Genomic DNA, 16679 nt, shown 5'->3' with positions numbered 1-16679 from the left:
AACATTATGCAGAGAGCAACCCCTCTGAGGTTTAAATGAACAATTCTGACTCCAGCGGAGCTGAAGTAGGTCATTATTTGGGATTCCTTGTTAAAACTTAACAAGTCAACATTTTTCCAAGATTCCGAGACATACTCTGTTAACTTGAGACTTGATTAAGCTCTATGTAAAAATAGATCTTTTTTATTACATTATTTATTTTTTATGTTTTAATAAAATGCTTGAATATGCATGGGGAATAAAACACCAATCAAAAATAATCTTGTATTTTTCAACAACTCCACTGTCTTTCTGTAGCAGGCTATGTGTTAAATTAGAATAGCAAAAAAAGTCACTTAATCTATGACTGTTGTTAGGTAAAGGGTTAGTTCACCCAAAAATGAAAATTCTGTCATTAATTACTCACCCTCGTGCCGTTTTACATCCGTAAGACCTTCGTTGATCTTCGGAACACAAATTAAGATATTTTTGTTTAAATCCGATGGCTCCGTGAGGCCTACATAGGGAGCAATGACATTTCCTCTCTCAAGATCCATAAAGGTACTAAAAACATATTTAAATCAGTTCATGTGAGTACAGTGGTTCAATATTAATATTATAAAGCGACGAGATTATTTTTGGTGCGCCAAAAAAAAAAAAACAATAACGACTTATTTAGTGATGGCCGATTTCAAAACACTGCTTCAGGAAGATTCGGAGCATAATGAATCAGCGTGTCGAATCATGATTCGGATCACGTGTCAAAAAGCCAAACTGCTGAAATCACGTGACTTTGGCGCTCCAACTGCGGATTCGACACGCTGATTCATAATGCTCCGATGCTTCCTGAAGCAGTGTTTTGAAATCGGCCATCACTAAATAATTCGTTTTTTTTTTTTTGGCGCACCAAAACTATTCTCGTCGCTTTATAATATTAATATTGAACCACTGTACTTACATGAACTGATTTAAATATGTTTTTAGTACATTAATGGATCTTGAGAGAGGAAATGTCATTGCTCCCTATGTAGGCCTCACGGAGCCATCGGATTTCAACAAAAATATCTCAATTTGTGTTCCGAAGATTAAAGAAGGTCTTACGGGTGTGGAACGGCATGAGGGTGAGTAATTAATGACAGAATTTTCATTTTTGGGTGAACTAACCCTTTAAGTTAGTAACAGTAACATACACATACAACATATAGGTTTATACAGGTTGCCTCCTACTGTTTCAACAATATCCTTTGTTAGCTAACAAAAGAAACACAATTGGAGTTAAATGACTAAATTAAACAAACAGAATTTACCCCCTGTGGTTTGGGAAAATTAGTGCTAGTGTTTCAGTGTCACATAATCAGCATCCTAGTGATTGTTTTTTCCCCTCATCTCAATTTATTTTTCAAGTATACGTTAATTGCAAACATCTCAGATTGCAGGTGCTTTTACAGTGGGCTATCACACATCCCTCGTGTTTGTGCTTTATTTGAATCAAATTGCACCTTATTGTGTTGTTGGTAATGTAGGCCTATTATTGTTTTTTGATGGTGTTGTTGTGTTTCTATTAGACTGAAATTTCTGTGTTGTTCATTAGAATGTTTTCACTATATTACAGGTATTTAGATGAGGTTGTTTTTGCACTGCTGTGCATTTTGACTCAGGAGGAGGCTACTCCCTTATCTGTGCTGCCCCTTAGTGGTACTACGTGGTATTGCAATAAATGAATAAAATGAGGTGGTGTGTGGAGCAAGTTAGTCTGTGGATTTGCATATTTATACAGTGGGTTTAGAAATCTACATTGAATGATTGGGATTCAAATCAATTTAAGGTTTTATTATTATTATTTTGGTAAAACGTTCACATACATTCTTAGAAAATTTGTGACATTGACCCTGTTAAGTACAACCCGAATTCTGGAAATGTTGGGACGTTTTTTTAAAATTTGAATAAAATGAAAACTAAAAGACTTTCAAATCACATGAGCCAATATTTTATTCACAATAGAACATAGATAACATAACAAATGTTTAAACTGAGAAATTTTACAATGCACAAAATGAGCTCATTTCAAATTTGATGCCTGCTACAAAATAGTATATCTCAAAATAGTTGGGACGGGGGCATGTTTACCATGGTGTAGCATCTATTCTTTTCAAAACAGTTTGAAGAAGTCTGGGCATCGAGGTTATGAGTTTCTGGAGTTTTGGTGTTGGAATTTGGTTCCATTCTTGCCTGATACAGGTTTCCAGCTGCTGAAGAGTTCGTGGTCGTCTGTGACATATTTTTCGTTTAATGATGCGCCAAATGTTCTCTATAGGTAAAAGATCTGGACTGCAGGCAGGCCAATTCAGCACCCGGACTCGTCTACGATGAAGCCATGCTGTTGTAATAGCTGCAGTATGTGGTTTTGCATTGTCCTGCTGAAATACACAAGGCCTTTCCTGAAATAGATGTCGTCTGGAGGGGAGCATATGTTGCTATAAAACCTTTATATACCTTTCAGCATTCATAGTGCCTTCCAAAACATGCAAGCTGCTCATACTGTATGCACTTATGCACCACCATACCATCAGAGATGCTGGCTTTTGAAATGAACGCTGATAACACGCTGGAAGGTCTCCGTCCTCTTTAGCCCGGAGGACACAGCGTCCGTGATTTCCAACAAGAATGTCAAATTTGGACTTGTCTGACCATAGAACACTTTTCCACTTTGAAACAGTCCATTTTTAATGAGCCTTGACCCACAGGACATGACGGTGCTTCTGTTCACATTTGGCTTCCTTTTTGCATGATAGAGCTTTAGTTGGCATCTGCAGATGGCACGGCGGATTGTGTTTACCGACAGTGGTTTCTGGAAGTATTCCTGGGCCCATTTAGTAATGTCATTGACACAATCATGCCGATGGGTGATGCAGTGTCGTCTGAGGACCCGAAGACCACGGGCATCCAATAAAGGTCTTTGGCCTTGTCCCTTACGCAGAGATTTCTCCAGTTTCTCTGAATCTTTTGATGTTTTGCACTGTAGATGATGAGATTTGCAAAGCCTTTGCAATTTGATGTTGAGGAACATTGTTTTCCACAATCTTTTTACGCACTCTTTCACAGATTGGAGAGCCTCTGCCCATCTTTACTTCTGAGAGACTCTGCCTCTCTAAGACATCCCTTTTACAGCTAATCATGTTACAGTCCTGATATCAATTAACTTAATTAGTTGCTAGATGCCAGCTGAATCTTTTCAAAATGTCATGCTTTTTCAGCCATTTGTTGCCCCCGTGCCAACTTTTTTGAGACCTGTAGCAGGCATCAAATTTGAAATGAGCTCATTTAGCAGATAAAAGTGTACAATTTCTCCGTTTAAACATTTGTTACGTTATCTATATTCTATTTTGAATAAAACATTGGCTCATGTGATTTGAAAGTCTTTTAGTTTTCATTTTATTCAAATAAAAAAAAAAAAGCCCCAACATTTCCGGAATTCGGGTTGTAGGCTAAAAGATCAGATTTTCTTGCTTCCATTAGATATTGTGGCAACAATTTAGTTAACTAGATTAATTAACTTAGTTAATGTTAATTTCAACTTTTACTAATGCATTATTAAAATCAAAAGTTGTATCAGTTAATATTATTTAGTGGACTTGAACTAACAATGAACAGTTGTTTTATTAGCTAACATTAACAAAGATTAATAAATACAGCAAAAAAAAAATATATTGCTAATTTGTAGTTAATGCATAACTAATGAAACCTTATTTTAAAGTGTTACCGATGTTATTTTGAAATGATGAGAAGATATAGGGTTTAAGCTTTAATTTCTCTCTATTATTTCATCAATAAATACTAGTGTCCACATCAAATGATAAACGGGTGGCATTTGCACAGGCAGTGCACATCATGACAATAAACAAACAGGATCAGTCAAAAGATGTAATATAGTTTATTAAATATTGCATAATGAGGCAATCACAGCAGTAAATAGTGTTTTAAATTCATTGTAATTGTAACAGCACTGCAAATAAACAAAAACAAACAAAAAATGCAAAATTTCGCCTCTGCATACAGACCACAAAGTAATAATTAAACATTAAACATCTCAGGTGTCATCTCACACTCTTCAATAACTCATGTGATTGCGGTAAAGAACTCAGTAATTGTCTCGTGTGACACACTTGGGCCAAAACTGTACTCTTTAAACGTCCTTAAAAAGTAACATGTTTACCTCAAGGCAAAATAATAATAATAATAATAATAATAATAATAAAATGAGGCACAGTTCAATGAAGCCATGAGACAGAAAGGCATTTCAATCCCAACACAGTGTCAGAATCACTCGTTCATTCATATGAGACGGCCTGTGTTACGCAAATCTCTGTGCTTTCCTAATATTCTTCATTTAATATAAACTGTAATATTTATAGAGGTTGCTGTAACTTCAATCACTTTCATTCATTTATACTTTACATATTTACAACTCTGACAGAATAGGAAAACTGTGAATTTCAACTTTGTTCACATCCAAGATAAAAGTTTCTCAGAGCACTACATTCAGATATGCTACGCTATCTTATAACGGTTCAAAAGGCCAAAACACATATTTTCAAGTTCATATTCAATATAGAGATCGCATCTGTTTTAATTCCTTGTCGATCTTCTGTGTGATTACTTCTTCACAAAAAGTTTTAGCAACAGCCACTGGTTTAAAAAATGAAAAATATGTCATCTAGATATCTTTAATTACTGTCCAAATGTTCTTTTCCTAATTCTTGTTTTGAACAGGACGGAAGGCTGGTAAGCGTAAAGAGTCTCAGACAAAGCGACGACCCTCATGCTCTCTAGCAGCACGTTCTCTGGCATTATATGGAATGGACCGTATAAAACTAAAGGGGAGATTCAAAAACACTTCATTTTCATCAGAAGAAGAAATTCAAACATGAATCTTCAAATTTGCCGTTCTACTTCTTAAACGGAAGCAAAAGGTAGTCTACAACCTAGAGTAGATGTGAACTACATTCAGTTAAGGAAGACCACAAGTTAATCAAATCAGACTACCAAATGAAATGAACACAACGGTCCAGTAGCATCCTCTACTGTGAATGGCACTTTGATAATGAGGTACGGCGATCTTATATATATGGATCATCGATTCCTAACACGCAACCATATTACCAGTCATAACACTGCGTAAATGTCACTGTCAAATGGTACCTGGGTTAAGATGTTATCGAGGCTCATGTTAATGTTGGTAAATAGTGCGCCTCAGACTCATAATACACTCTTCAGAACAACCAATTCAAAAATGGATGACTGAAAGAGAAAAATATGCATCACTCAAAGCAAATAAATAGTACATTTTGAGTCAAAGCATCAAAATAAGTTTAGTGGGGTTTAGCTGTAGCCCTTCACCTCACTATGTTACATAGCGCTCAAACAAAGCTTGAATATTTTTAGCTACCAGTTAAAAAGCTTGTTAGATCTGGTTTCTTGAGTTGGTCACTCAATCGTAATCTTATGAACGGAAATTTTATTTAACACTTTACAATAAGGTTTCATTTGTTAACATTAGTTAACAAATGAAACGATACACAATACTTTAGCAGAATTTATTAACCTTAGTTAATGTTCATTTCTACATTAACTACTAATGCATTATTAAAATCAAAAATTAACATTAGTTAATGCAATGTGAATTAACATGAACAAACAAAGAACATTAATAAATACTGAAAAAAATATATTGCTCATAGTTAGTTCATGTTAACTAATGCATTAACTAATGTTAAAGGGATAGTTCACCCAAAAATGAAAATGTTCTCATCATTTACTCACCCTTCCATAGTATTTTAGTACTTTTCCTACTATGGAAGTCAATGGCTATCGTCAACTGTTTGATTACCTGCATTCTTTAAAATATCTTCTTTTGTGTTCAACAGAAGAAAGAAACTCATACAGGTTTGGAACAACTCAAGGGTGAGTAAATGATGACAGAATTTTCATTTTTGGGTGATCCATCCCTTTAACAAAGCTTATTGTAAAATGTAAAAAGCTCTGAGAGTACAGTAAGTGCTGTGAAGTTATCCTCCCTAACAAGACTAACACTAACCTCAACATTTACATCATTTTGATGTCTACAAATGGCTTTGCAAATACTAATGTTGCTGTCTCTTCTTTAAGCCCTCATTGGAATAGAAACTGAAATCATACTCTTTATAAGAGTATTCCATAAATCAGCATTTCTTTTTAAACGTAATGGGAGTGTAAATGGTAATATAAACTCTTTTTAAAATGGCTAAACCTAACTTCTAGGATCCTTTCACAGTTTCTCAGACCTGTAACCCTTAATACAGACACCTTCTGGTGCTTTCAATAAACTGTCGTCTCTTACGGCCACACTGAAAGTCCATCAAACATTTATAGCAAAAATAAATTTTAGAATTTCATGTTTTTCAGTAATGTCAGGTATGTGATGAAGTTAAAGTATTTTGCGCTGTACTTCAGTACAAATTCGCAGCTGTAAACTTAAACACCTTTTCCCAGTCTGATATTTTATATTAATGGCTTTTAGCTGAATCTGAGCATTCTCAAAAAGCAAAAACAATGTGAAAAAAAAACTGGTAAAGACCTTCATTGTTCCTCTAAATCTTTCAGTGATTCAGTAAATGCTGCCACTGTAGTACAGTTGAACTGCATGTTCTTCGCTGACATGTCGCACACCTTACTGATCACATACCTGGACATTCATCTTGGAAAGATCAAATTTTGGAGGGGAGGAAAAGTCTTCATTTGACATCAACAGGTAGAGTGTCCCAAACAGATCAGACTGCTTAAGCATAGTGCTAGAATCTCTTCATAAAAACCATCATTTCTTTAACTGTATCATGTCACAAATTAACAGCTTTCACATAATTTCCTGGGAACGTTCCGAACTGTTTCGTCCTCTTAGATGTACCTGCACAGAGAAATCAATACATACATAAGAGTCTGGATACAAATAAAAGGAAAATTCCAGAACAACAAAGCTCTGTAACACTAGTTGAGAATAGACTGGTTTAATAGCGCTGTAGTTTTATATATGGATTTAGTATGAGAGAGGTGACTTTATGGAGAATCAATACATTGATCAATAACACATACCCACAAACCAGCCATCATCGCATTTCTCCATGACATTGACCAGGTCTCCTTCCTGTAGCTCCAGCTCATCGTCATTCTGAGGCATATAATTGTACAGAGCCTGAAATCTACAGCAGAACACAAAACATCATTACACATGGAAGAGGAAGCCACTGCACAAATAACACTGTATTGACTAAATGTAAAAATGTCTTTCAGTTAAGTTTAAATAGAAATAAAGTTAATGGGCTTAAATTAAAAGCACTGCACACAGTTTTGTCTATCTGACACAATTATATATGTGACAGTATATAAAACGTAATAAGTTTTTGCATTTTTTATTAAGCAAGGCTGCATTAAATTGATCAAAAGTGACATTAAATAATGCTACCAAAGATTTATATTTCAAATAGATGCTGAACTTTCCATTCATCAAAGAATCCTGAAGACTGGAGTAATGGCTGCTGAAAATTCAGCTTTGCCATCACAGGAATAAATTACATTTAAAATATATTAAAAATATAATAGAAAACCATTATTTTAACTTGTAAAAATTGTATTAAATTGTAATTTCACAATGTTACTGTTTCGTAAGGGTATTGTTACGCACGACGCGAAGCAACCCCTTCAGCCGTGACTTATTCACGATACAGCACTAGCCTCGAGTACCTTATTGCTTTTATAAAACGGTTACCACACAATACAAATATTAAAGCCAAAAATATGTATTAATGCAACTTTCATGAAGTAAACTTTCACTAAAAGCCTTCCTTCCGCCGGAAAAAATAGTCCCTGACCGTGAACAGCAACAGAAGTTACATTATTACGCCATTAGATGGCGGCGAAGACTGTCTTTTTGAGTGTGTCAGTCAGTACTAAAGACTTTTATATTAAAAAGACTGAATTGTTGTGAACACGGAACAAGACACAACTGACAAATGCTTTGACTAGTGCTGTCAGTCACGGGAAAACCCCTTAACTGTTAAAAGGACAAGATATTGCAGCGTAACAAGTACTTTGCAAACTATAATACTTAACATTTACCATCATTCAAAACTCAGTGTTATGTATCTGTAAATGTGGTTTTATAGTGCTGTCATGAATGGGATGTCCTGCATTTTTTTATGGTGCCAGTCAGTGAAAAGCACATCTACACAGAAATACACTGAGGTACATCATACTTACATCCCACAGCTCATGCGTCCAGGCTCAGGACTGCTGCTCTGGGACAGGGGTTGCTGGGAAATGATGAGAGAGTGTTTACTGGGAGGAGGCAGGAGTCGGTGGGCGGAGTCTATAGGGCGTGACAAAGTGCTGCAGTACCTCACTGAGGTTTCTGCAATATTCATGATCTCATTACACACTGCCTCCTATTGGTGGAAGAGGGTCGGCACACGAGGTGGCCACAAACCAGGAAGTAGGGTCAGTCATTCAGATGGAAAATTGAGTTTGAGGAAGGGGCAGTGTGGTTAGAGGAGATAGTAACAGGGCAGAAAGGAGGGAATGTCCATTAATACCAGGAAAGCCGGAAGGGATGGTAGTGTCCAGAGGATAAGCATGGAAGAGTGAGACAACAGAGTGAGTGCATGTGGAAGGAGTGAAACATACGCCACAATCATATAGGACAGGTTTACTTGCAGGGTACAGAGATGTCATGCATTATGTGGGTGAGTTTCAGGATTAGATATCACATAAAATAAAACATTGAGATGATGCCTAATGATTGACTGTGATGTGCCTCATAAGGGCCAATCAGTACAGAATATGAAACTCATATTCACCATTCATAATCAATACAAATGACTTCAGAAAAAGAAGTATGGAGCAGTATGCACATCTAAGAGTAATTATAATGTCACGAAAATTAATTTACCGTAAATGAATTGGCATTCATATTGTTGTCTTGGATGTCAAACAGCATGACAGGACTTCTTGAAGATCGCCCGTAATATTCTACATCATTTCTTAATGGCTGTGAAAAAAAAAAGAAAAAAAGAACATGAATGAAATCATGTGCCTCTTTTTAAAGCATGTCAGTGCACAATGGTTCAATGTTCATCCCTGAGGTCTGGGTTCAAGTTTGAAATAAGTATGCACAAACAACAGTACGGTTGGCTTTTGATCAGTTCATTTATTTTTTCCTCTGTGCAGAGGACATCAGTACAACCTTACAGTACATCAAACACATAATGAACTGGAATAAGACTGTGAGTTAGTAGCAGTCACCACATTTCCTATAAAACTTCAAACAATCATTAAAACAGTGTCAAATCATGCTGGGATTCTCCTTCACACTATAGTCTTTAGCATAGCTTATATTTTTAAACATATAGCTTATACACTAGCATTCAAAAGTTGGGGGTTGGTAAGCTTTTTTTATGTTTTTAAAAGAAGTGTCTTGTGCTGCATTTATTTGTTGAAAAATACAGTAAAAATGTTATACTGTATGTTACAAAACGGTAAGTTCCTGTCCTTGATTCTAATTGGTCAATAGCTGTGTTTTATTCACGATAAAACACGGCTATGACAGCTTCACCTAACGGTTCTGTGTATCACTACACAACACCCTTAGGAACCACTCAGCAACATAAACTGTTTGTTCTCAGTTGATATTGTTCATTGAAGCTTACTGTATTATGTAGAACTAGAAGAGTATTGTGAGAGAGAGATCGATTGAGCGAGTTAACTACCTGCATTCAGATTTAGCATTTTCCTTCAGGTCAGTCCTATGTTCATAATAAAAAATCTGTTTAAATGTCTGATGTATTATCTTGTCCTTTTAACAGTTAAGGGGTTTTCCCGTGACTGACAGCGCTAGTCAAAGCATTTGTCAGTTGCGTCTTGTTCTGTGTTCACAACAGTTCAGTCTTTTCAATGTAAAAGTCTTCGCTACTGACTAACACATATATAAAGACAGTCTTTGCCGCCATCTAATGGCGTAATAATGTAACTTCTGTTGCTGTTCACGGTCAGGGAATATTTTTTTCTGCCGGAAGGAAGGCTTTTAGTGAAAGTTTATTTCATGAAAGTTGCATTGATACATATTTTTGGCTTTAATATTTGTATTGTTGTAACCGTTTTATAAAAGCAATAAGGTACTCGAGTCATGGCTTCAATTCAAAATAAATATTTTAAAATGTAATGTATTCCTATGATGGCAAATCTGAATTTTCAGCATTACTATAGTCTTCAGTGTCACATGATCCTTCAGAAATTATTCTGTGCTGATTTGTTGCTTAAGAAATATTTATTACTACCATTAGCAATGTTAAAAACAGCTGTGCTGATCGTGATGCAATCCATGACACATTTTTATTTAGGATTTGTTGAATAGAAAATAAAAGAACAGAATTGATTTGAAATAGAAATCTTTTGTGTAAAAGTCTTTTTGTTTTAGGTCAATTTAATGTGTCCTTGCTCAAAATAAAATAATAAAATAAATAATAAAATAAAATCTTACCAACCCCAAACTTTTGAACGGTACTTTTAACAACTTTTTATAAGCTAGCATATTTTCATTTGAACACAGATAAAATACTGGAATTCTTCAAACAGTTACAAAGAATTTACCAAATACTACTAATATAAAGTAGGTTTGTCAATCAATATTTCTTTTGCCTGATTAATTACATGTGTTTAATCAAGTAAATCACAATTAATCACATATATAAATATTTGCTAAGAAAAGTCAAAAGTATTGTTAGTATTAAAAGTCAAAGTATTATTTATTTTATTATCAATGAATATAACCTTTTCACTGGCCTACAGTCAACAGCAATGCATCAAGTCTACTTTGGCAAGGTGTGAAGGCTGTTGTAGCAGGATTTATTACAGAATTTATGTTTGGTTCAGGATGCACAATTAAGTTAAAATTTACCTTCTTTTTTATTTAATTAATTTGACTAAATTAGCATGTTGACTGTCTTAATAAATCTATTATTTTTACATTTCTCTCTTAAATTTTAATTATTTTCGACATGCTATTTGAGTTTGAAACGGTAATCAAGTCGGCATACGCACTGTTATCTCTAGATTTGTATCAGACATGCATAATTTCACAATAGACAACAGAAAAAAATGTTTATATCCAAGCTTCATGCTAATCATGTTAGAGGTTCATGCAGCAGTTCCTTTTCAACTGTGTTTCTCTCAACAGCATGAAAGCCTCAAAAGTGTGATTGAATTTAATAACTCAATAGCATAACCAGATGGGTCAAATATTGTTTGCTATTGCAGCCTGTTAGATCTACAACTCGTGCCAATGGAAACGGTGATCTCCCTTGAGCTTAGTCACCTTATGATGGGCACCTTAAACAAACACACCACACCATGCAGAAGATACCTCTGCTGGGCTATTGTTCCTGCTGTAAGGAGCCTTGCGAAGGCTTCCAGCCCTGTCTATTTCAGCCCCATCCCCTTCCTGAAACTCCCGATCCAGCCTGTTGCCCCCAGTAAGCCAACCCTCAAGCCCAGCACCCCCACAGGGACTCAGGCTGCGGGAGAGGCGGGGAGATGGTGGAGAAAGAAGGAAGTCCTCGCCTTGAGGTGGAGTGAAGGTGAGGAACGGGGTGGCCGAGCAGGGGCGGGGTGGATAGGGTGGGGGTAAAGGAGACGAGGAGGGAGAAGCCATGGGGGAGATGCAGTAGGGGCTGCCACTGATGGGAGGCACAGGACTGGCTGACATGGAAGGGGGCAGATATTCGCCCAAGCGGTATGAAGTGCTTGGCAGAGGGGGGAGGGGTGGAGTGGGTGCGGCTGGGGGGCTGCTGCTGACTCCGCCCACAGTCAGAGAAATCCACTCGTTGGAGATTGCATGGACCTCGGGGGAGATCGAGCGGCGGGGAGACCGGGGGAGAGGGAGAGGGGAGGTGGTGAGCCGATTACGAATGGGCTTTTTGGAGGGCAAGGCCGGGTGTCAGGAGGAATGAATGAGGAAACAATAAAGAGGAAGGGGGAAAGGTAGAGGTGAAATGGTGAAAACAACTGTACGAGATAATCAATAAATAAAAAACAAATGGGAAAATGAATGCAAGTTGAATAAAAATGATCCAAGGGCCATGGATTTTGTCAGGTCTTTACCTGTGGAGAGGCATTAGTGCTTCGATGAGGTGATTGGCTGACAGGGGGATCAGGGTAGTCCACTCCATTTTTCACTCGGGGTCTCTTGTGCACCTCTATGTAGGTGACCGGGAAGATGCCCTGCCGGTTAGTGCCAGAAATTTTGCCTTCATACCAGTTCTCATCTACTCTGCGAATTAGTGTTATTCGCTCCCCCTACAGGCAGACAAAAGAATGAATTAGCTCCTGCAGTCATAACAGACAACAAACACACACATATTTATTTATTTAAAAAGATTTTTTTTTGTCATTTTCTGACATTCAATCTCATTTATTATTAATTTACATTTAACAAAATCTGCAAAGCAAAGTCTGCTGCAGACAGGCATATCCACATGCATCTATAATCATCTTGTTGAATTATATTCACTGCAGTCTTTAGCATATTTTTATTCAACCGGCTGATGAAAAAAAAAGTTTTTATTTGCAGTGTAGAACTTTTCCTTAAAAATTATTTTCTTCATTTTTTTATTTTCCCTTTCTAAAAGCTTTCTACCTGGCTTGTTTCATCACACTTTTAAGAGCGTTTGGCTTTACATTCAGCTCATAAGTAAATAAAATAGGCTGCTGGACACTGAATGACTACTCCATATTTCTGTTCCATATTTCTAAAATAAAAACGAAGAAAAAAAAAATACTAATTTCTCTATATCTTGTTGTTCGCATATCAACAGTGGTGATCACTGGACTAAAGCGTAAGCTTCGTTAAATTGCTGAAACAGTGTGAATTACCTTTCTGAAAGACATTTCAACAGCAGTGTCACCAGTGAAATTAAATCGAGCAATAGCCTCTCCATATTCCAACACCTGGACCGGAGCACTTTTTTGGGGCTGAGCCTTTTCTGTTGGCGGCAAGAGCTGGAAAAACAGCATAACAGAAGTAAGACATGTTACTGCACACTGGAAAACTCTTTTACATACAAAAAAATCTAAACTACCTGTCAAAAGTTTGGAAACATTACTATTTTTAATGTTTTTGAACAAAGTCTCTTATGCTCATTAAGGCTGCATTTATTTCATAATAAATACAGAAAAAACAATAATATTGTGAAATAATATTACAATTTAAAATTATGGTTTTCTATTTTACTATACTTTAAAATATAATTTATTTCTGTGATGCAAAGCTGGATTTTCAGCATCATTACTCCAGTCTTCAGTGTCACGTGATCCTTCAGAAATCATTGTAATATGCTGATTTGATACTCCGTTATTATCAATGTTAAAAACAGTTGTGTTGCTTAATATTTTTTTGGAACCTGTGATACTTTTTTCAGGATTCATTGATGAATAAAAGGTTAAAAAGAACAGCATATATTCAAAATATAAATCTTTTCTAACAATATAAATCTTTACTATCACTTTTTTATCAATTTAACACATCCGTGCTGAATAAAAGTATTAATTTCTTTCAAAAAATAGAAAGAAAAAAAATTACTGACCCCAAAACTTTTGAACGGTAGTGTATATTATTACAAAAGATTTTTATTTTAAATAAATGCTGATATTTTTTAACTTTTTATTCATCAAAGAATCCTGAAAAAGTATCACAGGTTATAAAATAATATTAAGCAGCACAACTGTTTCCAACATTGATAATAAATCAGCATATTAGAATGATTTCTGAAGGATCATGTGACACTGAAGACTGGAGTAATGATGCTGATAATTCAGCTTTGCATCACAGAAATAAATTATATTTTAAAGTATATTAAAATAGAAAACCATCATTTTCAATTGTAATAATATTTCACAATATTATTGTTTTTTCTGTATTTATTATGAAATAAATGCAGCCTTAATGAGCATAAGAGACTTCGTTCAAAAACATTAAAAATAGTAATGTAAACTTTTGACTGGTAGTGTAATAATAAAGGATAAAAAGTAAGTACCTCAACGTAGCTGCGTGGAAATATTCCAACTCTCCCATGATGCTCTCCCTCAAACCAGTTCTGATCAACTTGCCGGTAGATGTATACAATATCTCCCTTTTGAAATGGTAGTTCCCTGATAAAGGGGAAACAAAATGTGTAGATTTGTATAATGTAGAACTCTTAATTCAAATGTCAGAGACATTCTGATATTTACAAACACATGATGATTTAGCATCCTTAAAAACAGAATCATGAGACACTTACTTTAAACTTTCTGCTCTGAAGTCAAATCGCGCCAGAGCAGGAGTTCTCTGCAGACAATAAGAGGCCATTAGCATCATTTTCACAGTACTGAATCCACTATATCACAGCAACTCTCTTCATCTCATAAAAAGACAGTCAGCATCAAACAAGATCGTTTGAAGCATAACAAGAGAGAAAATATGTCACCTCTATGGTTTTTCTCTTCTCTTTCTCATTAATAACCAGCAGGTCGCCAAAGCGGTCATTAGTAATGAACTGCTGATGAGTCACAACCAGCCCAGCATGTCTCCGAGCAGCTGTATCTGCCTCTTCTTGCTCTCGCTTTAACCGTCTCTGCTCTTCCAGAATTTTCTTTAAAAAGAAACGGTTTTAATTGACTCATTATGCCTATTTCAAATTTACCACATTGTACAGCAGCAAAATAAGTCTTCATAAAACATGCTTTAAAATCCACCATATATCTGTTAAATTACTCGTGATCATAGATCACAGGATCCAGATCAGCACTTGTATATTATATTATATTATATTATATGTGTACATTTTATATATATATATATATACACACATTTATTTATTTATTAAACACTCTTAAAACAAGATAAATTTACAAAATTGTGTAAAATAATGAGCCTTGTTTTCATAAAATATATTTTGAATTAAATATTTTTATATTTTTATTGTTTTATACAAAGCTCAATAATTTTGTGTTAGATATATGCTTAAAGAACTATGTCAGTGTGGCAGAAAATTAAACTTAATTTAAGATATATTATCTGAAAACAAGTCCCTCTCAAGTAAATTTATCTTGTTTTAAGGATGTTTATATGTTGTACATAAACATAGCAATTAAGAAAATGATTTGTTTGCAGAGTGAAGAAAATGTCAAAACAAATATGGCACCTCTTTATCTCCATAGCGTTTCCGGACAGCCTCCTCTGGGTTCTCTCCATGATCTCCGTGGCTTAATGGATGTGAGGAATCGGAGTCTGTTTGAAAAAACACAGGATTCATTTTCTGTTGCCAAAATTACATAAGAGTAAGTGCAATGATTCAAGTCAGTCTTGGTTCAAGCATTGCACAACACTTCATATCTCTGAAATATCCATTTACAGAGCATGTCAATGGGGATGATATAGACATTCTGGAAAGATCACAAATACAACAAAAGATGATATATCAACAATATAAATAAAATTACATGAACATACAATGGCTTACACATCTTACAGTTTAACATTACAATAGTTTATGCATAAAGCAAGTATTTTGAGATCTGCAGGATAAGCATAAGCCATGGTCAGACAAAATAAAAAGTTGCATGCATCAAAACTTAACATCATGACAAAGTATGGTAAAAATACACAACATTCTGACATTCCTTTCAAAAATGTCTAGTATAATATGAATAATGTAGATATGAAAATAGAAAATTAAGTGACAAACGCATAATAATAAACAAAACACACACACACACACAAAAAACATAATAGCCATTTGAATGCACTGGTCCTGAACCTTAAACAGAGTGAAAACCGATTCATGTTAGGTTTACACTATTCTATGGAATTTGTCCTTTAATTTCAGGTCAAAGCTGTGAAAGGCTTTGCAGTATGATGCAAGTTTTATGTGTGGATGAAACAATGTTAAATGTCTGTTTAATGTACAAAATGCATCTTGGGAGGTCTGAAATATTTTCTCAAACTGACAAGTGAGTGAATCCTGCACCAAAATTTCTCTCAGTTTCCATCTCTTATCATTATTCTATGGTAGGATGAAAACAGATCTGCTGTTATGTAGTAATACTTGATAATGGATTAGTGGAATCTGGCTGGGATCCACAGAATAGATTGCAACAGTCATATTACAAAAGTAACTCTATAGAGCACATTAAAAGTATAGTCACCAAAAAATCAAAGTTCTATCATATTTTCTCACCCTCATGTCATTCCAAACCTGTATGACTTTCTTTCTTGTGTGTAACAAAAAAGACAATATTTTGAAAAGTGTTGGTAACCAAAGTTGTAGTGACCATTGACTTCCATTGTATGGACATTACCACATTACTGAAAAACATCTTCTTTTATGCTCCACAGAAGAAAGTAAGTCATACAGGTTAGGAACGACATGACATTTTTGAGTGAACCATCCTTTTAAAATTTTAAATATTTTTAATAAACTTGTTTGTATATGTAATTTTATATATATTTGATTATATACCACTGTTTATGATTCGATTGCGTAAATATCAGTGTTTCATGGAATGCGTAAATCATTCCCTCACAAAACAACTTAAAGGGATAGTTCACCCAAAAATGAAAATTCTGTCATCATTTACTC

The 16679-nt window shown here is 35.3% G+C and overlaps 1 protein-coding gene across 9 annotated transcripts in view; it reads right to left on the bottom strand.

The window, feature by feature from the left end:
- Positions 1 to 3894: 3894 nt before the first annotated feature.
- Positions 3895 to 16679, bottom strand: part of LOC127524385 (sorbin and SH3 domain-containing protein 1) — a 53930-nt gene continuing 41145 nt past the window's right edge. For 6 of the 9 annotated variants that reach the window (XM_051915806.1, XM_051915811.1, XM_051915810.1 and 3 more), the window contains 11 exons: positions 15243 to 15328; positions 14526 to 14690; positions 14340 to 14386; positions 14094 to 14208; positions 12934 to 13059; positions 12163 to 12357; positions 11426 to 11974; positions 8957 to 9055; positions 8269 to 8453; positions 7105 to 7211; positions 3895 to 6919 (listed from right to left, as the gene is read on the bottom strand). In XM_051915806.1, coding sequence (XP_051771766.1) covers positions 6852 to 6919; positions 7105 to 7211; positions 8269 to 8453; positions 8957 to 9055; positions 11426 to 11974; positions 12163 to 12357; positions 12934 to 13059; positions 14094 to 14208; positions 14340 to 14386; positions 14526 to 14690; positions 15243 to 15328 — 1742 coding nt within the window. In that variant the 3' untranslated portion in view covers positions 3895 to 6851. The remainder of the gene's footprint in view (positions 6920 to 7104; positions 7212 to 8268; positions 8454 to 8956; positions 9056 to 11425; positions 11975 to 12162; positions 12358 to 12933; positions 13060 to 14093; positions 14209 to 14339; positions 14387 to 14525; positions 14691 to 15242; positions 15329 to 16679) is intronic. The other 3 variants (XM_051915812.1, XM_051915813.1, XM_051915814.1) reach the window with 3 other exon arrangements.

The sequence above is a fragment of the Ctenopharyngodon idella genome, chromosome 13 (assembly GCF_019924925.1).
Source record: "Ctenopharyngodon idella isolate HZGC_01 chromosome 13, HZGC01, whole genome shotgun sequence".
Taxonomy (NCBI): domain Eukaryota; kingdom Metazoa; phylum Chordata; class Actinopteri; order Cypriniformes; family Xenocyprididae; genus Ctenopharyngodon; species Ctenopharyngodon idella.
This window is presented reverse-complemented; position numbering and strand designations above follow the sequence as displayed.